This window comes from Mauremys reevesii, linkage group 3 (assembly GCF_016161935.1).
Source record: "Mauremys reevesii isolate NIE-2019 linkage group 3, ASM1616193v1, whole genome shotgun sequence".
In the NCBI taxonomy this organism is placed as follows: domain Eukaryota; kingdom Metazoa; phylum Chordata; order Testudines; family Geoemydidae; genus Mauremys; species Mauremys reevesii.
The window spans coordinates 172,695,711-172,721,380 of record NC_052625.1 but is presented as its reverse complement, the minus strand read 5'-3'; the positions used below and the strand labels follow the sequence as shown (position 1 = coordinate 172,721,380).

The window sequence follows — 25,670 nt, the reverse complement described above, 5'->3', positions numbered from 1 at the left end:
GCAGCTTCAGTAGACAGGGGTCTGCTACTGCCTTCTCCCTTCTCCATCCACATTAGGAAATCTAACACCAGCATCAGTAGAGCACAAGGACCAGACTTTGCTGTGTCTTGCAAAGCTAGAAGGGAAAGGAAGGTTTCTAACATCTTCTCCTTGCTTCTTGAAACTCCACATAGGGCTAAGCCCAATTCAGTCTTTTAATTGCCTTATGGTACAGGGATGGTTTACTGTTCTCCTAAACACACAGGTTCAAATCACACACCACTTCATTTTCTCAAGATCAGTAAACCGCAGTCCATCTTGTGTTTTTTTGGGAGGTGAAACCTTAGAAACTGACACCTGGGTTAAAAATCCAATGGCTTTTCTTTTGTTTGTTTCCTGTAAAAATAATCATTTGTCTTGGTGTCCTTGGCCAAAATGCCCCCTTCCACGCTTATGGCACAGGTGGGCTATCCCTTTCCAATTCACAGCTGGGTGCATTTCAGTGTGGGACCCTATCAACAGACTTTGTAACATGTTTTGGGATCAAAAGTGCTAGGTAACTGTAAAATATTATTAAAACAAAACTCATTAATGGTAGAATAGAACAGATTATGTTTTTAGCTCCTTTTCCTCTTACCTTTGTTTTACTGTCAAAACAGGTGAATCCCAAGGCAAAGTCAATTGTGAAACACAGGGTTACTCCTTGCCAGCTGCACATATATGTTTTAGACTGGAAAAGATATTAATGTTGAGAATAAAGTTTTATTATCATTATTATTTTTATCCAATAACAGTACATCCTATTTTCTGTTTGTGACAAGATACCAAGCCTGTAACCCTAGAAGAGAATTACAGCAGTCTATTGATAAAAAAATTAAATTCTGTAAAAATAATATAAATTTACAACATATTATCTGTTCACTTAGTCTGTTTTTAGGGTTTTTTTTCAAAACAGTTCTTTAGAACCTGGCCTGATCTGACCTATGCATATCCACTACAAAATGAAAAACTAAATAATCCAAACTAAAAAGAACCATTTGTAAAATCCTCTGAGAGAGATTTTGGAAGACTACTTAGAACTGACTTGAAAGGCTAAATCGATTATATAATAATTGGTTCTCACACGGTTTCTAACAAACTTTGTGTACATGGCAACTGTCTAACTATGACATCAGTATCTGCCTGCTTCACCTCTCTGTCTACTTTAACCTTTGAAAATAGTCTTTTTGATTTTGCAAGATTTCTTTGAGCCTTGTAAAACTACGGTAAGGTGCCACCACAGTACCAATGGTTATTACTAAACTAAATTACTGCTCTCTTGTCAGCTGCTGAAATATGAATGTTAATTCTTTGACCTCTTTTTAGGTTAAAAAGAGTTTGAGGTTAAACTTATGAAAGTGTTTTACAATTAAAAGTCTATTCACATTTAAATTTACCTCTGTCCACATCTCTAATAGCATTGGTATTGCAGTTACCGACCAAAATACACAGTGTGCACATTTAACATATAATTATGTCTTCATGTGAACTGGATTCAGACTGTAAAGACAGGCAGTCTTCAGCACTCTTGGCTATAAATTTAAAAAGGAGCTTGAAGGTTTTCACATTGACATCAACAGCAAAAATCCCACTGACTTCACTGTATAGAGCTTTCCAAAATGTTTAATATAGCCTCTTGATTTACTAAAAGCCGGAGATTTTCCAAGGGAACAATACCTGGTTCTCACATTAACGTCTCATAAGAAGCAATGTCATCTCATCTTTAAAGATTTGTTTATTTAATATTTTATATCTGGATAATATTTTTGAAATGCCAGACCTCAAAAAAGAGGTTCTAACAAATGAATGGTTTGTAGGAAATTGGTAAATTAATAAAACTCTAGGTAGAAAGTTGATCCTTTTGGTATTTTTTTTTAAAAAGTAGTAAAGCTTGAGATGTTGAAAAATAGACATTTTGACATATTCTTGAATTTTAGTATTTATTGCTTTTGAAGTTTCTCATTCCAATATTTAAAAAAAATCTTGTTATGATAAAAAATACAAATTTTTGTCAAACTTAGTGATATTCTAACATAAAAGGAACTTCAACTGAGTTACAACATTGACATTTTATATAGCTACGTTTTTAACGGTTGCACAGTTGATGTAATTCATCTATCAGTACTAGAGTTGGTTGAGTAATGGGAAAAAAGATTTGCGAATAAGCAGTTTGATTTTGATTTGCTGCTGTCTGTGGATCATACTATTGGCAAGAATATTAGTGACTGACATTAAATTATTAACAGGTTTACGAGTCTCCAGAATTTCATATATTCATTATAAAATGTCATGAATTGTTATTCACCATTTGTTCTACATTATTCTTCAACTGAAAAGATTCTGTCATCCAGGGCATGATTCAGCAAATCACTTAAACACTTGCTTAACTTTATAAACATGTTTTTAAATAAGGAAGCTGAAAAAAATGGCACATACATAACCAATTAGTGAATACTAAAAGTGAGCAGTTCACAAAGAATTAGCCTGAAATATTTGGTGAATATTGAAGAGTTATGCACCTAACAGAACTGGTTTGCAAATGACTTGCAAACTAAAATACAAAACAAAACCAAAAAGACAAAATGTGTTGCTTTTTCAGTTTGATAAATATAGTGCCATAGATCTAATCAGGAGCAAACTTCATTAAAGATATGACATAGTTTTGTCCCAGAAAACATCTTTCAACAGAAATACTTTGGGTTTAGCTATATTTATTAGGGGAGAAAGTTGATGTTTAACCTGAAAGGTTACACATTGCAAATGCTCACTGACTTAGAATCTGAATAATCTTCAAAGGCCTTATCTTGGAGGTTATTAAACGCTTTCATGATGTGGATCACATATTAAAAGAGATCTTGAGAGGATCACCTCCTCTCCCATTCACCAAAGCATAGCCCACCATCCCTTTCCAGTCATGACTGTGACAACTACCTTCCTTTATGTTTGTGATTGCACAACATCCCTCTGGATGATTACAGCAATCACCAACATGGAAATTTAATATTAGGCACCCATTTAGTCTACTTTTAGTTGTCTTTTAATGTCTTTTACTGAAATCAATAGAAATTAAAGCCTAAACACTTTTGTGGATCTGGGCCTATGTCTCTAGCTAGCTCTTGGCAGGTCCTAAGTAATGTTCCACAGACTACAGTTTGAGAACTCCTAGGAGAGTTATTGACAGAGGAGAAAAAAATAGTGTCCCTGGTGTCACTGGCCCTTTAAAGGGAAAGAGGCCAGTACACCTGTGACTTGTCAGCTCACTCCAATTGGGCTTAAGGGAGGGCTCTGAGATGGAAGAGAGACTGGTTGAGTCTGAGCTGCCTGAAAGCACTGACAGAGAAACAGAGAAGGTTGGGTAAGAGCTGCCTGAGGAGGGAAAGGAGAGACCGGAGTGGGAGGGGGGAGAAGTAGGAGGAGAAGCAGCAGCAGCAGGCAGCTGGTGCAGAGAGCCACTGGGAAGAGCAAAAGGTTAACGATGAGGGCTGCCCAGAGCTGAGGAACCCTTGCCAAGTTAAAGGAAAGCTCATGCAGAGGCCCTGATGAAGAAGGGGAGGAAGCAGGTTAATGGTGAATCTCAGAAGAGTTAGGGAGGGAGGCCTGGCTGAGTGGGACACCTGACTTGGGGCTATGGGGAATGTATCGCAGGAGAGAAGCGGGTTTCGTAACTCTCAATTTGATCGCCTGGAGAGTGAGACCCTGAAACAGGTGCTTAAGAGACTGGGACAGAATGATCAATGACTCTGGTGGGTGATCTGGAATGGTCACATTTAAAAGGGATTGAAGAGCTGCTGTGTTATGATCTTGTTTTACTTTGGGGATTTGAAAGAAATTGTTTTTACTAAGAGGGATCTGTGGACTATGGCACTTTATAAATAAAAGAGTTTGAATTTGCCATCAAGAGACAATATTCCTTTGTATGGGTAAATTCCAAAGGGAAACTGGCAGTTATTTGTCATGCCCCAGCCTGCTTCAAGAGGGTGCTCAAGGAAGGCTCCACCTTGTAACATATAGGTTATAGTTAAAATATCTTCCTTGCTTTTATGAAACAACATTTTGTGAACTGGATTCTGACACCTGCTTATTAGATGTAACTCAGGGCATGTATGTGTAAGTTAGTGCAATTTTTCACTTGGCCCAAAGTAATTTATTTCAAGATTTCTCATTAAAAACAAATTTCAGACACACCGGAATATTTTAATGTTGCGTTTTCCTCAATGTGAACCTTCTGCCTGTAAAAGCAACCCATCACCACAAAGTGGTGCTCCATAAACAGCCACACCATTACAATGACATACTATTTTTTCCCACAGGACCCAAAATTCAGTGCACAGGATGGACCTGCTCAGGGAATAAATCCAGGTTGTGTTGTTAAGGAAGCTGTTATCTGTAGAGCCACTGCCTCATTTGTTGCAGAAATTGGAAAATGTGTAGTGAAGGAGGGTGAGGAATTTAGGAAGAGAAAGGATGGTCCCATGGGTGGGGCATTTGAATGCTGCCCTAGAGAACTGGATTCTATCCCTGATTCTGCCATATAGTTCCTGTGTGATGCTAGTCAAGTTGCTTAAATTCAACATTTCACAGGTGGTCATTAATTTTGCATTCCTTACTTTCCTGAAGACTAACTTCAGACCCTGTGTCCTGTCTTGCACTGAGCACTCAAAGCTGCTACAGAAATCAATGGGAGCTGTGCTTTGAACATATAAAGTACTCTGGAAAATCATGTCCTAGGATACCCAAATTTAGAGGATACTTTTGACTTTAATTTCTCTGTGCCTCAGTTTCCCATCTGTAAAATGGGGATAATAATATCCCCCATCTTACAGAGGTGTTGTGAAAATAAATTCACTAGTAGTTTTGAAGCATTCAGATACTATAGAGATGAGTGCTATAAAGAAGCTCATGAGAAAATTAATGTCTGTCTTTAGAGCATGGTTCAGATAAGGCAGAGGTGGGCAAACTACAGCCCATGGGCCACATCCTGCTCAGCCTTGGGCTAGACATGCTCAGGGCAGACAGAATCTCTGGGGACTGTAGCTCTTAAAATCTTAAGAAGTCTTTACTGACTATGTGCAAACTTCAATTTTCAAAGGCTTAGAATTTAGACAAATCTGAGAAGATTTTCATAAGGATGATAAAAGACACACCCTGGACATAAACACCGTCCCCTGCAAAATTTCAAGCTGCCACTCCAAAGCATTAAGGTGTGCAAAAACATTTCAAATGAAAGGTCACCAAGATTTTAAACTTGGCCAAAATAATGTATTTTTCCTTAGCCTTGTTCTTGGAAACAGATGAACTATTTTGCTGAAACTTCCAAAAATATTACAGCTTCAGGCATTCACTGGGCATGGACAAGTTCAGTCCAAACAGTAAAAAAATAGCAGATTTATAATCAGCTGAAAAATAGGGTTTCATAATGAAAAGAGTCTGGCAGCCCTGATAAGAGGTTGTGCTATCACACTTGCCTATAACATGTACTGAATACATTATTACATTCAGTGAATATAGCACCCAGAGGCTCTGCTCATGAATGAAGCCTTACTGTTAGACACCATACAAACATAGAAAAACAACATCCCTGCCCTGAGAAAGCTTACAACGTAAGAGAAATGACATATGAAGGGTGAGGAAGAGGGATAGCAAATGGCCTACAAGTTTCTTTGTACATAAAAACTGGAACAGGTGCAGAGAGGAGCTAGTAGGATGATCAGAGGACTGAAGGGCCTATCTTATGTGAGGAGACTAGAAGATCATGGCTTGTTTAGTCAAGCAAAAAGAAGGGTTAGAGAAGAGAATATTGTTCTCTATAAATACATGGGGTGAATACCAGGAAGGGTGAAGAGCTATTTAAACTAAAGAACAATATTGGCACAAGAACAAATGGATATAAATTGGTCTTGAATAGGGTGAGCAAGTGTCCGGTGTTCGAAAAAGGACCCTGGCAGCTCCAGTCAGTACCGCCAACCGGACCATTAAAATTCTGGTCAGTGATGCTGCGGAGCTAAGGCAGACTAGTCCCTATCTGTCCTGGCATGGCGCTGCACCCTGGAAGCGGCCAGCAGGTCTGGTTCCTAGGCGGGGGGGGCATGGGACTCTGCGCACTGTCCCCTCCCCGAGCACCAGGTCTGCACTCCTATTGGCCAGGAACCATGGCTAATGGGATCTGGGGGGGCGGGGGGAGTGCCTACGGGCAACAGCAGCGTGCAAAGCCATCTGCAGTACCTCTGCCTAGGAGCCGGACCTGCTGGCTGCTTCCAGGGCACAGTGTGGAGTCAGGACAGGCAGGAAGGCTCCCTTAGCCCCCCCGCTGCACCGCTGACCGGGAGCCATGGAGTTAAGCCCATGACCCAACCCCAAACCCCACCCCAAACCCAGAGCCCCCTCCTACACCCAAACCCCTCATCCCTGACCCCATCCCAGAGCCCACACCCCCAGATGGAGCCCTCACCCTCACCTTCCCACACCCCAACCCCCTGCCTCAACCCGCAGCCCCCTCCCACACCATGAACCCCTCATCCCCAGCCCCAGCCCAGAACCCACCCCTCCAGACAGAGCCCTCACCCCCTCCTGCACTCCAGCCCTCTGCCCCACCTCTGGAGCCCCTTCCTGCACTCCAAACCCCTCATCCCCAATCCCAATCCCACCCCCTCCTGCACTCCAGCCCGCTGCCCCACCACTGGCGCCCCATCCTGCACTCCAAACCCCTCATCCCCAATCCCAATCCCACCCGCTCCTGCACTCCAGCCCTCTGCCCCACCTCTGGAGCCCCTTCCTGCACTCCAAACCCCTCATCCCCAATCCCAATCCCACCCCCTCCTGCACCACAGCCCCCTGCCCCTGCCCCGTGAAAGTGAGTGAGGGTGGGTGAGAGTGAGCCACAGAGAGAGGGGAAATGTAGTGAGCAGGGGGGCAGGGCCTCAGGGAAGGAAAGGGGCTAGGGTGTTCAGGTTTGTGCAATTAGAAAGTTGGCAACCTTACTCTTGAACAAACTCAGGTCTGAAAGTAGAAGAAGGTTTCTAACCATCAGAAGGGTGAGGTTTTGGAACAGATTTCCAATAGGTGCTGCGGGGGCAAATAACTTAGGCCTGGTCTACACTAAGGGGGGGGGAGGTCGAACTAAGGTACGCGACTTCAGCTACGTGAATAGCGTAGCTGAAGTCGAAGTACCTTAGTTTGGGCTACTCACCCGTCCAGACGCCGCGGGAACGAAGTCCGCGGCTCCCCCGTCAACTCCACCACCGCCACTTGCTCCGGTGGAGTTCCGGAGTCGATGAGAGCGCGTCCGGAGTTCAAACTATCGCGTCTAGATTAGACGTGATAGTTCGAACTCCGAGAAGTTGAACGCCGCCCATCGACCCGGCAGGTAAGTGTAGACCTACCCTTTGTTTTAAGAGAGAGCTGGACACATTTATGAGTGTGATTGTACAATGGGGGTGTTTGAGATGGTAGGGGGCAGGGCTCAGCTGCCCTTGGGCTCACTTCCGGTTTCCATTTTATGTTCCTAAAAGCTCATGCTTCAAGGTTTCAGCTGTCCAGCTTCAGGGGCAGGAAGGGATTCCCCCCCTCCACACACACACACACACACACACACACTCCCCCAATGTTTTCTGTTTTTGTTTTGTTTCTCTCTCTCTCTTCTGATCAATCAGGATGGCCACTGTCGGGGATGGGACATTGGGCAGGGTGGGCCAAGGCTCTCAGCTGGCACCGAGCATTCTCTCTCTTAGGTACTTTTCTGGCTGCTTCTAGCTCACATGCTCAGTGTCTAACTGATCACAATATGTGGCATTGGAAAGACATTTCCCCCTGGCTCAGATTGGCTGTGACCCTGGGGTTTTTTCACCTTCCTTTGCAGCATGTGGGTGCTAGTCATTTGCCAGGATTATCATTTCCCTGCCACTGGGGGGCCTCAGACACTGGTGCACCTCAGTCCCTGTTCTCTGCCTGTGGTACATAATCATCTAGTCTCCTGTGGGCTGTAATACTTTAGTCTAATTTCAGTTGCATTTACTGTGCTGGGCGGTGTTGGTGGGCTGTGATAAACAGGAGGTCAGAATAGATGATCTGGTGGTCCCCTCTGGCCTTAAACTTTAATGACTCTACATATACTTTTCTCTTGCAGGTTCAGACTCTTAGTACTGCACTTCATACCATCCGGCCAGACTGCCTCTTCTCAATGTAAAATTTATGGGGGACAAAACTGAGCCTTAATTAGAAAGTGTGATCAAAGAGCCCCTGACATTCTTCCAGGAAAACCTGCAGAAAACCCAGCTCAGCTGGCAACCACACTGTGAATCTGTCTAGAGAGCAGGCAGGATAAAAGGGAAGGGAACTGAACTAACAAAACTCATATTAAGGCTATTTCAGAAACTCTAGGATGCTGCCAACAATGCAGAGCACAAGCTGGACTTCAGGAGACCCACAACTGGACAGATGCATTGGGAATCCTCACTAGCCTGCTGTGGCATGAACATTTAGAAAACTCGTTACATGGTCATAATTTGTATTACAGGTTCTATCCTAGAACTTATTTTTCTTTCTTTCTGAATTATAAATAACTGGAAATGTGCCTTGATAATCTGAAGTTTCAGTGATTGTATAAATACTAATTCCATCAATAGTTTAACGGTATCTTAGTGATGACTGACTAATTTTCAATAGATAAAAGCATACCGTTTAAAATATAGCTTGTTAGGATTAGGAGTTTTTCTCAGCTCCCCTTCTGCTCAACACCTGCAGATCCAGAATGTTTTACAAAATATTATTTAAAATCTATATTTGCTAATTATGTTGACGGTTTGGAGGTAACATTCAGAATAATAGCTGAGCATGCAGGATTTAGAGTGAAGAAGAAAATGTAATTTATCCAGCACAGTTCCAGACAGCATCAGAGAGTTCACTATATTTCATACTCTAAGATATTTTTTGCAAAATAAAATCTCCCCTGAACAAAATGAGATTCAGTGACACTGCTCATGTAAGAGTGAAAAATACATTGAGAAAAGTGCTATTGTATAGATTCATTTTAATAGAACTGACCTGCAGAACTCTATTTAGTGCTCTGGTTACCAGTGCCTTATCATGCATGTTATTTCCACATATCAGCTGAACACTGGCTCAGGTTTCGTTAATTCGTATACTTCATGTGAGTGTGTGCGGGGAAGGGAGGGGTGAACTACCTTCCACTTATAACTACCACAAAGATATTTTTTTGTGACATTGATTCATATGTAATATATTCATTCATTCTGGGCACAGCTTCATTCTGTATAATTCAACAGCAGGAATCTTACTTTTTAGTGCTTTTGATCAGCCAAAATACAACATAAAAATATTGCTCCTGCATTCATCATTCTGAACTAATACAAATTTTACACCAACCATATTTTGCAAATGTACTTTTTAGAATAACCATTAAAAAGTGGACAATATTATAATTCATAAAACAAAATGAATTTACACCTGTTCCAGGAAGCATTTCCTCTGTAAATTCACAAGCAACTTTATACTAATTTGTTCATATTTCTATATTGAACTGGATTTTGCCTGTACATCACAAATATTTTTGGACTCTAATTTTCAGCATATTCATCTTTTGCACAATTCCATACATATTTACAGCACTATATAGCAATTAATGAAAAACAACAAGAGTTGATGCACTGCTATCAAAAATAGCAATGTTGCATAAAAGTCCTTTTTTTTCTTTTTTAATAGACACGTTTAGTGCTAAAAATCTTAATCTTAATTCAATTGTTTGTGATTAAAACAAAATTATGTGTATGCAGTTTTTTTTTTAAAAAAAAGAACATGAATCTAATGTAATTGGAGCATATTTTTTCATGAGACTAGTTTTCCCAACTAAATGCAGAATCACTGAAAATTAAATTAAATTAATTAAAAAAGGTATCGCTTTGATACACAGGAAAATGGCCATTATAAATGTATTCTGGTGATTTATATCCTATAAAAATTAGTGAGCGTTGCAAACCCCAAAGAACAACAACACTTAGCACTTTACAATTCTGAAACATCAAGCAAACATTAACCGAGGGCTAAAAACTACAGCTATTAAAGTCAATGACAAATATTGCACAGTTTGTCTGTCACGTCTTAAGTCCCCCCAAATGAAAGTATTAGAATTTATCCACAACATTAAAATAAAAGAGGAATTGAAGATTTTAAATGGAACATTCAGAACTTTCTCTTGAAAAGTATCTCTAATACAAGTCTAGCAGATGTATGCTTTTCTGCAATGGTACAGGTAACAGAAGGGCTGAAGAGAAATAAGTTAATGAAATAGATATAACATTTTAGCAAAGGCCCTAATCCGGCAAAAAACTGTGAAGAACTTTATGAATGTGAGGAATATGGTGGAATTCAATGGGAGTACATGTGTGTGTAAAGTGACTTGTGTGCCATTCTCTGCTGGATTGGGAACTAACAATATCACTTAATTTGAATAAATTATAATTTTCTTTCAGAGAAATTAATTACTTATCCCAAATCTAATCACGAGGCCAAGGCTGACAGTTTGAACTGAGAATATTTGTATATAGCAACACAGACACTTGTATCCGTCCCAAATAAATTCTTTTTATTATTCTTATTTTTAAAGCAAACTCATCTGAAGTACAGAAAAAATGGGAGAAAGAGCTGACAAACATTGCTAGCACAGGAGCTGAATGAGCGTTCTGTGCTGACAGTAAAGATCAGAAGGTTCTGGCCACGGAGTCTTATCACTAATGGGGCACTGAATGGTTTTTGCAGCTGACAATACTTAAATAAAGAGAACATATAAAAATATTTTCTTATTTTGTTCATTTGTTTGCCAGTACACACACACGGCAGGGTTTTCTAAAGCATTGAGGCCTCACTAAACTTGTCCCAGCCATACAAGAAGACAAGATAAGATGCAAAGGATGTGGGCAAATTAGGATGCAACTTTATCAACTCATCTGGGAAATACCTGCCAATAAATCATACAGTGCAAATCTGTTCTTTCCTTAATCTTTTCCACCTACTTGGGAATGGCTGGCATCAGCCACTCCTCTCTCGTCTCCCCCAATTAGCTTGGCTCCTTCCTCGCTACCCTCAGACACTTAATTATTCCCTCCCAAACATCAGTGAAAAATATATTCACTCCCCACTCTGACATGTGTTCCCTATCTTTCCTTTCCAAGGTGACCATGGGTCAGTCCAACTCTGACTCAGGTGATGACTCCAAAGGAGGGGGAATGCTTAAAGGAGCGATGACCCTTTTTCTTTCCACTGGCCAGACAAAAAGCCCCTGCATTCAACCTTGAGGGGAGTGCAATAGTAAAACTCCTGTTGACTGAGGAACAGAATTAGGCCAATACTGTGTTTGAAAATCCCATACTTAACATATAAAATCTCTGAGAAGGAGGAAGCAGAGATGAAGAGAAGAGTATATATTCGATATAAGGGACAAAGAAATATTACAACACACTTGATATACTATTGTGGGAGGGATCTAGAAGTAAGTCCTTAGATTTGAAGAGACTGTAGAATCTTGCTCAGTAATGTCTTTCCATATATAATAAGCCCCAAAGAGATACTTTTTTGCATAGTTTGAAGCTTACAAGGGCTAGAATACAAAGTACATGTATTTTTGACTTTTAATGCATCCTTTTGAATTTTTCTTATGTCAACATTTCTATTTTTCATATAATGCATTTTGAATAAGTCTGACTCCTTGCTAATCATTGATGTGACATAATATTTTAAAAAATCTATTAAAAAGGGTAACGATGGAAAGGAAACATGTTATAGACTAACCGACGAAGTGGGTATTCACCCACAAAAGCTCATGCTCCAATACGTCTGTTAGTCTATAAGGTGCACAGGACTCTTTGCTGCTTTTACAGATCCAGACTAACATGGCTACCCCTCTGATACCTGGTATTAATAAACGTTCATTAAGGGTATAATTAATAAATACACGTTTCTTTCTCCATTCCACAGATGCAACCCACTTAAATCAGGTGGGTGCCCTAACCACATGACTAGAGTCATTTCCTGACCCCTCTCCACACATGTCCATTTCATTATTTATCCACAGTGGAACAGCTTCAACGAGAGAGTGAGAGATCCCCATATCAGACTATCCTACAGCTCAGTGGTTAGAGTGCTCTCCTGAATGGTGGGAGACCCTTCTTTGAATCCTTTCTCCCGCTCTGCTAAAAGGGGATGGGAATTGAACTTGGTTTTCCCACACCCCAGCAAGTGCTCTAACCACTGGCCTAAATGTTGTAAGGTGCTGTAGGGTGGGGACTTAGACCTGCAATGGCGCAAGGTTTGACCTTGGCCCACAAAGGCCACAAGGTCTCACTCTATCACGTTAGCCCAAGGCCCATCCCCCAAATCACAGCTCTTTTACATCTGGGAAATGTTCATTTTCTTCTCTTAACTGCACTGGAAACTGGCTACAAGTCACAACAAATAAACACCACCATCCCATGGCCACTAAGCATGTTCCTACTTAGCCCACTGTGGCTTGAAGGTGCTGTGAGGAAGGCAAAAACTCCGTGATCCTCTGCCAGTTGGCCCACGGGAGAAAAAATTCCTTCCTGACCTCCTAAACAGGCAGCCAGACCCGAGGCATCTGTCAGGCTGGGTTCCCATTCCTAGTTCAGGTGGGTAGGGTGGGCGGAGGCTCCACATGGCCCCTGCACTGAGCTAAACCCTAGGAGCTGGGAAATGATGGCCACTCTGCACCCCTCTCTCCAGCTGGCCAATGGGTGCCAGAGACTCCCAGGGGAGGAGCTACTATTGTCCCTTGGCAAATGTCTGCCATCCTTGCTACTGGGACTGTCCCCCTTTCACTACCAGCCCCATCAATTTCCCCCACCTGTTGATGTTGGTGGGTGGCATTTTGATTCAGATGTGATTATTGGGCCCACGTTTCTCGCTATACCAAGGATGTTTGCAATAGGGTCAGTGAAATCTGTCTATATGCAAGTATACAGTGCCATCACTTAAAAAATTTGGCAATCCATTAGGCTGAGTACCAGAGTGTCAGAGGAAGTGCAAAATATATTTTCCAATGTCATGGCCATGGCACCTCTGTTCAGGCTGATTGGATAGAATTAACTAAATGCTTTATTAAAGGTTGTTCCACTTTGCATGAAATAATTAAATATTCATTGAAGCAGGGACTTGAAACCCAGTCTCCACTCTCTCTGTGAAGCAGATTCCCAGATGGTACAAATCAGTGTAACATCACTCTAGTCAATGGAACTGTATTGATTTACACCAGCTGAAGATCTGGCCTGTTGTAGACATATCTGGATTGGATCACATCATGATCTTTTCAGCTATTTTATGAAGTGACATGTGAGACAGACACACTATTATTTACCAGTCTTTATCCAGGAATAACCAATAACAGAAAGGATTAAGGGTGAAACTGAGGCCTCATTGAAGTCAATGGGAGCTTTGCGTTGATTTCAGTGGTACCAGGATTTCACCTCAGCTGCTGAATTGCCAGTCTAACAAGAGAGGAAGTCAGACTATGTGGGCCTTTGTTCTGGTATAACCCAAAGACAGACTTGCCCTCACATGGTGCAGCAGCATTCCATATGATTGCAACAAATGGAACACACATATGTGTGGATTTACCAGGCTGGTATTTAGCTGATTCACTATTATTTGGATTTTTGTAGACAAGTAATTCTGACTAGTGCCTAAGAAAATGCAAGAAAATAGAGCTGGGAGTACATGCATAGGGCAAATGTCTGAAAACTCGCATGGGAAATATCAGTGTGAGATTGATCTGCTCATTAAATGGAAAGATGCTTTTACTAAGCTTCTGGGGGAAAAGGAAGTATAGATTTTAACAAAAGATGGTTCTCAGCCACGCCACTGAGTTCTAATCTGTATTTTACCAGACTTCAAAGGTGCTTGGTTTAGGGTTCTTTTTCAGATGGAACATTCCTAGAAAATATAATACAGAATGACAACCTTCTTTAGAGATTTTAAATCAGATAGACAACAGAATTTTACATTATAGCAGGGATATAATTCTCTATGTATGCAATATGAATAACTTCTAGAATCCTATTGGTTTAATTCCTAGTCAATTCTACAGAACTCTCCCATAATATAATAATAAAAATAGGTGCAGGCCAGAAGATTCAGCTCTCGATCCAAATATTTCCAAAGTTCAGAGGTGTTTGGATTTATGGTTCTGATTTGGACCACCTAGGATTTAAATAATTTGCTAATACTCATAAAATTATATTCTGGTTTTATTAGCACTGTTACTGTCCTTCCACAACACATTAGTGTGTTGCATTGTGAATTATGTGTTAAATGTCAGCTTGTGTTCTATTTTACATGAAAAGAATAAAATGTACATATGCACAGCTAAATTATATCACATTTAGGTAATATTTTATCATTTGTTTAATATCCTTTTCAGACTGAGATCTTCTAGTCCTGTTTACAGTGTAAAGAGGTACATAACCTGAAGCTTATAATTTAGCACAGCATATTACTGGCTGAATTATTCAAAGTTTTTGCAAACATATTTACAGTTAATTCATAGGGTCCTCAAGATTTTGCTGCTGTTCTTTGCACTAGATTCAAAATGAATCAGGCTTCAATGACATATCTAAAAATGACCAGGTAAATTGGAATTATAGTAAGCTTCCTGTATATAATGAAAACAATCTAAAATTTAATTGTGTAATTAAACTGGTGCTTCTGGTAACAAACTGATAATTATCTTTTAATGACCCTATAAATCTAACCTAATCTAATTGCTATTTAATATCACACCTGAATTTATAGTAGGTTTTTGGTTTGTTTTTCAATGGAGAGTATGGAGTAAATTTTCAGAGTAGTTTATGATGCTCTTCCTGTTACTAAGAGGAGTTCTATGCATAATTCTGCTTCATGTAAAACTGCTTCAAATTTAAAGATAATGATAATACTTGGCAACTTTATAGCACATTTCGTCCGACTATGCATACCTTGCATTTTAAAGATATTCATGAAACTTCACAATACATCTGTTAACCCTATTTTTATTCATTTTCTTGGTTGCTTTCTTCCCTACAAGGGTTGGAGTACAATTGATTCATAGATTATAAAACCAAAAAGGACCACTATGATAATCTAGTCATCCCTCTTGCATGACATGGGCCACAGGTCTTCCCTGAATTAATTTCTGTTTGAACTAGAGAATATTTTATAGAAAAATAATCCAATTTTGATTTAAAAATGGCAAGTGATAGAGAATCCACTAACCTTTGGTAAATAGTTCCAATGGTTAATAACCCTCACTTTTAAAAATGTGTGCCTTAATTCTACTGTAAAATCTCTAGCTTCTGCTTCCAGCCATTGGCTATTGTTGTATCTTTGTTGGCTAGATAAAGGAGCTCTCAATTATCGAATTTCTGTTTCTCATGTAGGTACTTAGGGCTAGATTCACCAGGGGGACTTAGGCGACTAAAGGGGCAGTTAGATACTTAAATCCTCAAATCTAATCTGTGAACACCACTGGCATTCACAAAACCACACTCAGCTACTGCCAAAAGTCCCTTGGTACCTAAATTTCTGCCAGAGGGCATGTGTAAAGCTGCCTAAATCCTGACACCACAAAGCTGCTCAGCACCTAAGTCCCAGTGAGATTCATAAACTAAGCATTACCCTGTTAGTTCGCCTGTTGGGCTCGAGCCAATCTCTGTTCCTGGAACACACCTAATCCACACAAAAGAGGAGGCAGAAGATTGTCCTATACCCAGTATCCCAGTGGTTAGAGCACTCCGATGAGATGTGGGAGATGCAGGTTCAAATACCCACTCTGATTTGAATCAGGGACTTGAACCCAAGCTCTTAAGTGTTCTGGGGTGGGGATCTCTCAATCCTTTTGAAGCTGTTCCATTTGGTATAAAATACACAGTCACTGGGCCAGAGAGAGAATGAGAATGCCTCATCATCGGCACACTCACCTCGGAGACCAGGGATCCAGTCCCTGTTCCAATGAATATTAAAATATTTTATACAAAGTGGAGACCATAAGGTGTGTTACTTCAGATCTGTGGTCTTTCCAGGCCCATGAGAAATGCCTAATGACCACAGATGGGAACAGAATTTGAAGGGGGCAAGGAGACAGCATGGTATTGGCAAGGGACATGGTATCTCTAAGCCAGCCAAAAAGGATGATGGTTGATTGAATTGGTGCCACTCCTGGGCATTTAAATGATCAAGTTTTACTGGCACAATATTTGTGGAAAGCAAATTCCAAGTAGCATGTAGAAGTATTTATAGAGACTGAAGTTTAAATTTGTATGCACAAATATTGCCACCACAATGCTTTCACACTCAGCCAGTAAGAGATCAGACACAATATGTAATTTATGTAACCAGTCGTAACTACCCAATCCAGTTCAAACGTTGAATGTTAAGAATCGAATACTCCTGCAGAAAACTCTTTGCTGTTAATCCATAGACTAAAAACAGGTGCAAAAATTCATTGAATAAACAGATAAATTCACACAAGGAAATAGAGATATGCAAACAGGTATTCATTCCATCAGAAGAAAGAGATATTGAATTCACCATATTTGTATATTATTCATTATTAATTAGTTGCACACCTCTATTAATTATTTACATGGGTGAAGTGAAATACCACAAATTAAGTATACTATTGTTGAAAAAATTAGTTTGTTTTCATAATTTGCAATATATATATCAATGATAGCAGAGGAATTTTCTTTTTTTCATGTTGGAAAATCCTGGAACATGCTTTTTACCGTTGAGATATTCCCCCCCGTCAACTTGAGACACTACACAAAAATACTGAGGTCAACAAATTAACTATCATTCTCAGGCTTACTAGGGAGGTTAATTCTTCTGATCTTCTGACTCATAGGATTCTGTGACAACTGCCAACCTGTTGAGTTATAGCATCAAAGAGAAAAAAAATGGTTTTGGAGCTTCTACCATCCATTTGGACACTATATCATCACTAATAAAAATACAGCAGACAATGGATAAAAATGCGACAGCCGTAATGAAGCTTTCTACATGCACTCAGCTAAAGCCCAACATCGGATCTAACGTACAGTATGTAGTAACTTATACCAAATAACTTTTTTTGACCAAACAATATAAATGATTTATGAAATCAAGTTATACAACTGCATCAGTACTGCAGGGAGCAGTTTCGTTTGCTTCATGACTTTTTGCTACAGCTCTCACTGGATATAATATTTATATGGTATTTTCAAGAATCTACTTTATTACATTATTGTAAAAATACAGAACAAGTATTTGTTGATATAGCCGAGATATTTTTTGGAGGAAGCCAGCCTGGGAGAATGGGTCTGCTTAAACAGAATGTTTGGATTCCTACATTTCATCTTGCATACCAACAAAATATCTCTGAAGTTCTGAAAAGTTCATTTCTCACCCTTACTCCTCCATCATTTCTCAAATAACATGCATATACACTTACTGGTGCTCGCAGAATTTCCTACACAACTAGAAGCAGGAAGTAAATGTCTTGGATTTGATATTTAACCCTATTTTTTTGTGTTTGTAATTGTTTTAACTCCAAGCCTCTAGACAACAGAGAGAGAATATTTTCTCTTCCTAGTCCTTACACTGACTGCAAGGATTCTCATGTACATGCTAATAGAAGGCTTTTGCCCAGACATTCTTTCAAAGTATCCTTTCTGTGAGATAACTCCCTCACTGTGAAACCCCAACATTCACGGGCTTCTGAACTTTTTTTTAATCCTTCTGTTAGCATCAAACAGCAAGTACAAACCACAATCCTAACCACTTCCAATTCAAGGGCAACCTCTTTTTGGTTGAATTGTCCCTGCCACTGTCTCATAAATTGGTGGTTTCCATCCATTCACTGAGATACACTCCCATATCCCCCTATATCATGGACATATCTTCCTCTGTTCTGTCTTGATGTTACTAGATAGAGACATGAAAGATGCAATTCTGTCATGATATTCAAAGATTTCTGTGTGGGTCACAAAACCTGGGGGGATAGCTCAGTGGTTTGAACATTGGCCTGCTAAACCCAGGGTTGTGAGTTCAATCCTTGAGGGGGCCACTTAGGCATCTGGGGCAAAAATCAGTACTTGGTCCTGCTAGTGAAGGCAAGGGGCTGGACTTGAGGACCTTTTAAGGTCCCTTCCCGTTCTATGAGATAGGTATATCTCCATATATTATTCTGCCATCCTATCCTACACACAGCTGACAACCAGATAATTCACTTTGAACAAGGCAGAGGGAGGGGAAAAACATAAGAAAGGGGTACAGATAGAGAGAGCAGGGAGTGCTGGAATATCCATCCTGGAGGGTTAAGAAACAGTAAGGAGGTCTGGAAACAGCATCAAATCTAGATACAAAGCCAAATTTGAACATTTTGAATATTCCATAGATATGTGCTTAAGGGAAACTCATGAGGGTTCTGTGATGTTGCACTCTATATGATTTTATGAAAATATGCTAATGTAACTGGAACATGCTTCATGCAAAAGGTCTCTTGTAAGGTATCATTACAAATCTTATAATCTACTGAGTATGATCATCCTATTTGTATAAATGTACCACTCTTGTATCTGAAACTAGAAATATGAAATATAACTCTGAGGGCCTATTGTAATTATGCAAAGTGGGGGCCACTAATTGTGGTTTGGAATCTTGATGATTCCCATCAACCAGAACAATTGACTGCAGATGGCTCTGTTTTACAGTACTTGCAAGTCTTCCTGAAGTCTTACAGTGACATGTGATCATGTCACCTGAACTGGAATCCATCTTTAACCTGGCGTCTTTCCACTTAGAAGGAGGAGGTGGGAACCCAGAGGGACAAAGGATTCCCACCTTATGCAAAAGATATGTGAATGGGTGGAACAGAGCAAAGAGGGGAGCCATCATGAAAATTCCTCTAGCTACCACCTGAGCTGGAACAAGAGCTGTGCCGGGGGAAAAGATTGTGCCCAGACTAGGAATGCATCCAGTCTGTGAAAGAGACTTATTGAAACATCTTTCAGGGTGAGATTTTATCTGTACTCAATTGTATTACTGTATTAGGCTTAGAGTTGCATGTTTTATTTTATTTTGCTTGGTAATTAACTTTGTTCTGTCTGTTACTACTTGGAACCACTTAAATCCTATTTTCTGTATTTAATAAAATCACTTTTTACTTATTAATTAACCCAGAGTATGTATTAAAACTGGGAGGGGGGGGCAAATAGCTGTGCATATCTCTCTATCAGTGTTATAGAGGGTCAACAATTTATGAGTTTACCTTGTATAAGCTTTATACAGGGTAAAATGGATTTATTTGGGTTTAGACCCCATTGAGAATTGGGCATCTGGGTGTTAAAGACAAGAGAACTTCTGTAAGCTGCTTTCAGTTAAATCTGCAGCTGTGGGGAAGTAATTCAGACCCTAGGTCTGTGTTGGAGCAGACGGGTGTGTCTGGCTCAACAAGACAGGGTGTTGAATTCCCGAGCTGCCAAGGCAGGAAAGGAGGGGCAGAAGTAGTTTTGGCACATTGGTTGGCAGTTCCCAAGGGGGTTTCTGTGATCCAACCCATCACATGTTCACTGAGTCCCTTGTTAAAATTCTGACTGGAGTTCACCCCATCCCTCTGTCTGGATAATGTTAATTCTTCTATATAAAGGATGACTTACCACTGAGGCTCCTGAAAACAGTTCTGAAGAGCAAACTTTTTGTCTTTGGATTACAAGTGATAGGTATTTCAAAAAACTCCAAGTGAAAATGGCCCTATTGAGACATAGGTCTGAAAGGTCTAATACCCCACCTGTCCAAATTACCCTGCACTCTACTATTGATACTTACAATATAAATATTTCAGCAAAGTGCAGTTCATTATGTTCTCTTTCCAAGGGCTGTTTCCTTCTCTCCTTGGTTACGGTTATAGGAAAGTGGTTGTTTTTCTTTGAGTTCATTGGATCCCACAGTGCTCCAGGATAGCTTCTTGTTTTAAGTGCAGAACTGTAAAGTGTTTATAATGCTGAGAACAAAGGTTACTGGGAAGCTTCTCTTTTCATTTCATGTGAAATATTATGGTGGTGGGGAGGAAATCTTAATGTAAATTGGGATATTTGTAAAATGCCTTGGAAACTGCAGAAGATAATCTGTGCTTCTTAAAAATTTCTTCTGGCAATAGTAGCCATGCTAAGGATAGCAGCAATACAAGTGGTGTGTTGCTAATCTCTTTTTAAAAGACTGCCACAAAATTATACTCTGAGAAGGCCATGTTCAGGCTATCAGGTGCATATGATAGCAGAGAGGGTGGAACTTAGGGATGGGTCCACACTGAATCTAGGGCCTTGCAGTGAGGGGCCAATTGAACTGCTTTGCTGGAGACTTCAGACTGGCTTGAAGAATGAATGGGTGAAGGATCATCATTCTACTATGTTTGTCTAGAAGTTTGCTGAATTCAAAGGAGACACAGTTACACATGAAGTCAATAATTGTCCCTTCACTTAGAGATCTCAAAAATTTTCCAGGACAACAGATTTTGAGACTCAAAAATAAGCACAGCAGAAATGTATCATTAAAAAAAATAGCTACAGTCTCATTCGATTCTTCCTTGTTATTCTCCACTTTAGTTATATACTATCAGCTTTTCACACAGCTGATAAATAGGACAACTGTGTGGTAGGTCAGAAAGATCTATAATTTCTTTAAGAATTTATGTGGGAAGAATATTTTATATAGTGAGCATGTGTAGTCTCAACATCTCCCAGAATCCCAATGATTTTTCAAGCCTGCTCTCAAGACATTTTGTGGAACAAATCAACGTGCACAAATGCAAAAAATAAAATAAAATAAAATAAAATAAATGCATTAGTTTCATTCTGTTCTTAGCACTAGTGTTGGTACTATCCAGCCTTTTACTTTAAGTCATACCCATCTGTGAGGTCAACTATCAACTTGATGCTGAATCCTCAATATAAAACAAAGCACAAATCTTCCTAAAGACAATTTCCCATTGCTCTGATATAAGTCAGTCTTTTTTCCAAAAGCAGTGGACCAGTGAGGCTATCAGTATAATATATTTTCCCACATCAACATCTCTCTTCTAGCTGTCTAGGACATAATACAAAGGCACAAGTTTTCTGGCTGATAATCTTATATATCTTTACACACATACTTACCTAAAATGACAGAAGAGATTGTTTGGAATGGAAATAACAATCTACCATGCTTCAGCATTATCACACAGAAATTGTGAGTACCAGCCAAAACTGAGCGAAGAGTTACTTACTAAAGCTATTAGTACAATGAAATATTTGGACATCTGCTAATATTATTGACTCAGTAATAGCTATCACATATATTTATAAGATACTCTCTCTCTCTCTCTCTCTATATATAAATACATACCATTTAAAATATACTTTATTATAAGCAATAGGGTCCATGGTGGGTTAGGTGGCCCATAGATTCTAGAACTAGGGGTTCTGTGGGTGCTGCTGCACCCCTTGGCTTGAAGTGGATTCCATTATATACAATTTGGGTCAAATGCTCTCAGCATCCCTGCTATAAAAATTGTTACAGCACCCCTAAGGTGGGGCTTATTCGTTAGTGCCACCTAGTGCCTTTCAGAGGGCAGGGTTTGCAGTCCTAGTCCTCCTTTAATCAGAGGTGTGGTGAGGTGTAAAGGGGTTTTGGGTCACTCCTGTAGTATGGGGCAGTGGTAGAGGAACCTGGGTCTGCCTACTCCACTGGGCTCTGATCCAGGGCCCTAGGAGGGTCAACAGTATCTGGCCCCCGAAGGTGCCCTCCGAATTACCCTCCATGAGTCACTTCCTGCCACTGCTTTACTCTCTCAGCTTCTGGTAAAAGATAAGATGAAAAGAAAAGGAAAAGGAAACAAGGCATCAGCCCTGTGATGCATGACCAGAAAGAGTTAAGCATCCTGCATATGGGGAAATAATGTTTATGTTTTTGTGTATTTACATATATATTGGTAGAGGTCAACAATGTAATCAAACAGCCCCTCTCTATGCTGTATTCTGTTAATTCAGAGATCAAAAGGACATCTTAACATTTAAATGAACCATAAATATAGGATATCGCTGTGTTCATCTATCTTTGAAATGTATAGTAAATCATCTGCGAAAGACAGGCAATTGCATCTGTGTGAATAATTACCTGCGATGCTTAGGAAATGGGTCCACTTCAAAGTCACTATGAGTGCCTATTGCTCCCCAAAGGACTACAAGCTGCACAAGAAGGCCTAAAAGTGTATAAAGATGTTTGAGTCCCTATCTTTTTAATCTCAGATCTGCTTGAGGCTTCATGCAGAGGAAGCATAAGCCATAAGGACTGAGATTCCAGTCCTGGCTGGACCTCCCCGAATATAAACATTGGGCTATAACCTATGAACTATTTCTGAAAGAACTCTTTGCATCTACAAAGCTTATCATCTCTGCTATGAATCTGAATCTCAAGATTGACTCATGTCTGTATGTATACTGATCTTTTAACCAATGCTCTCCCTCTTTTCTTTTAAAATAAATTTTAGTTTAGTTAATAAGAATTGGCTGTAAGTGTGTATTTGGGTACCATCTGGAGTATTCATTAACCTGGGAGGTAATGTGTCCGATCCTTTGGGATTAATACAACTTTTTTATATGATGAATAAAATTTTCAGTAATCTTCCTCACACTTGAGGTATCTGGGTGGAGGCCTGAGGCTGGGTTACTTTAAGGAAACTGTGTTGTTGGCTTCTGGGTAACCAGTGAGGTATTATAGAAGCTGTTTTGTGCTGGCTTGGTAAATCTATGTATTGGAATATCTACCAGCTTTGGGGATTGCCTGAGCCATTCTTTGCAGTTAATCCTAATTGAGTGACTTCAGTTGGTTCCCCTTGGGACTCTGGTCATAAGCCCCAACTGGGCTCAGCATTCCAGTGACTCCAATTCTCTCAGGGAGACTAAACTGGTGCTATTGTCAGAAGCCTTCAGGGTATCTCAGTCTCCTGCCTCTCTTCAGAGCTGGGATACTCCCTTTTCAACCCTTTCTCCAGTTGGAGCATGCACTGCAGGGCTGGAGGGGCAGGACTACCTGGGACCAGTTTCAGAGGGGTAGCCGTGTTAGTCTGGATCTGTAAAAGCAACAAAGAATCCTGTGGCACCTTATAGACTAACAAACGTTTTGCAGCATGAGCTTTCGTGGGTGAATACCCACTTCTTCGGATGCAAGTGGTGGAAATTTCCAGGGGCAGGTTTATATATGCAAGCAAGAAGCAAGCTAGAGATAACGAGGTTAGTTCAATCAGGGAGGATGAGGCCCTGTTCTAGCAGTTGAGGTGTGAAAACCAAGGGAGGAGAAACTGGTTCTGTAATTGGCAAGCCATTCACAGTCAGTCTGGGACCAGTTCTGTCTTTTAACCCCTTCTGACCCAGTATGTTTGCATAGCCCATCACTATATATTCATATTGTATATACAATTGTCAAGTTGTGGCATGAGTCCCCTCCAGTTATATCACATTAAAAGTTATCTATCACTAAACTGCATGCCAGAGTGAACCCAAGAGGCAAAACAATCATGAAGTACAGATTTAAAAATCTAAAATAACTAGACTCAGAGATTCTTTGAGGAAAGCATCTTTTCCCAAGCAACCAGTTTGCCCATCTCAGAAGAGGAAACACCTCTGGATTTGTTGTTGTTTGTTTGTTTGTTTGCTTAAGCAATAGCTTTTATAGGACTGAATTCGTCTTTTGGACTTCAGGAGCCAGATCCTTAGCCCTTCGAAGTCCCCTTTTCCCAGCACCGTCTCCCATAGCATAGCGTATTTTCAATGTGCTGGAGGTATGAAATAGTGTGTTTTGTAATAATGGAGAGGAGTGTACTGTGCTCTGGTACCACCATTAGGAAACCAGCACATATTATATTAGCCATGGTAATTTGCACCAGGTGCTGAACCAGTTCCCCAGCATCTCTGGGAATTTGGAATGGGGAAGAAGGAAAGTCATCTCTGTCCCTCCTCCATCATGTGCTCCCAGAGCTGGTCCAGTGCATCTGGGGATACAGCTCTAGCTGATCAGCTTTTAATTTACTTATTGTACATAAAGGTAATATCCTATTAGCAAGATTTTTGAGTCCAGACAGTATCTGAATTAAATGAATAGTATGAGATTAATTCTGCTTTCAGAACAGAAGTGTAACTCCCATTCAAGAGAAATGTATCTTTATATCTGAGAAAAGAATCAGGCTGAGATGGATTTTGTCATCCACATAGTGGTGACAATCTGGGAGCTCCTAGTTCTGAGGTTTAAGATCCCTCATTTACCCCAGCAGGGTTTACTCATAACATTTTACACTGGCATAACTCGTTTGATGTCAACAGAGTCACTCCCAAAGCACATACACGTGTGTGTATTATGAGAGCAGAATCTAGCTAGTTGCCCTCTTTCTAAATTAAAAGATTTGGCATAAAAAGAGGATGAACGTAGTGCTTCTGAATAGAAGTTTCATAACCAGTTTTTTTCAAAGAATATCCACAGGACAATGTATTGATTTTCCATTTATTATAATCAGGGTAACTTGATTATAATATTCTTGTTGGAACATCTGTTCCCTGAGCTGTCACAACACATGCTAGTCAGAGAACATGCTCATAGATAAATCAATGTTTACATGATTATTAGACTTGTTTCTGTATTCAGTGTATTCACTATAAGATTATTAAAAATATAAAATTTATATCCAAGTCCAAAACAACAATTCCAGCCCTCTTATCACTAATTCAAAAATTTGAATCAATATTTGGTTACAAACTAAATTGGAAAAAATTAGAACTGCTCCAAATCTACCAGTTGAAATGTAGAGGGGTTTTCTCTCCATGGACTTTCCACAGGTAAACTAATGCAATTGTGTACCTAGGTATACTGTACTTGTGCTGCCCCAGCCCTCCTTGGACTAGTTGCTAGGAGCCCGCAGCTGAGGCGCACCCAGCAGCACAGGGAAGATCAGATCCAACTCCACAAGCCTTCTCCAGCTGCAGGAGGGCTCTGGGGCTGGTCTGGTTTCCCTCCCCACCCAGAACAGCTGTGCAGGGGAGGGACAGGACTTGCTGGAGTTAGGATCCCCCTTTGCTGGGGTACTCCTAGTAACAAGTGGACATCGGATTTCATGGGGAAGGGATTATTTCATGGTCCATGATGTGTTTTTCACAGCCGTGAAATTGGTAGGGCCCTACTTATGCCCAAGAATAGAGCAGTAGTATTCCACTATGTCTGAGTTAGCAGCCAAAGACAGAATAGGTTATTGCTGTAGACAGCAATTATATGAATATGAAGAAACTTGGACCATATTTCTATATAAAAAAGTTGAGATGGTTTAAAGAATGCCAGACCTCCATTTCATTTAACCTCTCCTCTCCCTTTCCCCCTCACCCTCCCCAGTCCTCTCCTTCCCTCCTCCGCCTATTCATGTATAATCTTCTATTTGATTACTGTTACCCCCACCCTAATATGTTATGGCTCAGTAGTATATCTGGTCTTGCTGCTTTGACAAGTTGCAAAATTGCATAGTTCCATAATTCTACTGGAGATCCAGTGAAGTATGCAGTATTTTGAAAAGTACAAAAGTTGTAAGTCATTTTCATTTC

At 40.2% G+C, this 25,670-nt stretch overlaps 1 protein-coding gene and 1 long non-coding RNA gene across 5 annotated transcripts in view; both read right to left on the bottom strand.

The window, feature by feature from the left end:
• Nucleotides 1-25,670, bottom strand: part of SNTG2 (syntrophin gamma 2) — a 479,465-nt gene that overhangs the window by 27,704 nt on the left and 426,091 nt on the right. For all 4 annotated transcript variants that reach the window (XM_039528153.1, XM_039528152.1, XM_039528151.1 and 1 more), the window contains exon 15: nucleotides 617-709. In XM_039528153.1, the coding sequence (XP_039384087.1) occupies nucleotides 617-709 (93 nt within the window). The remainder of the gene's footprint in view (nucleotides 1-616; nucleotides 710-25,670) is intronic.
• Nucleotides 13,952-19,956, bottom strand: LOC120399921. Its single transcript, XR_005595400.1, has 3 exons — nucleotides 19,882-19,956; nucleotides 16,886-16,942; nucleotides 13,952-13,974 (listed from the first exon to the last, which is right to left on the bottom strand). It is a non-coding gene; the product is annotated as an uncharacterized LOC120399921 (long non-coding RNA).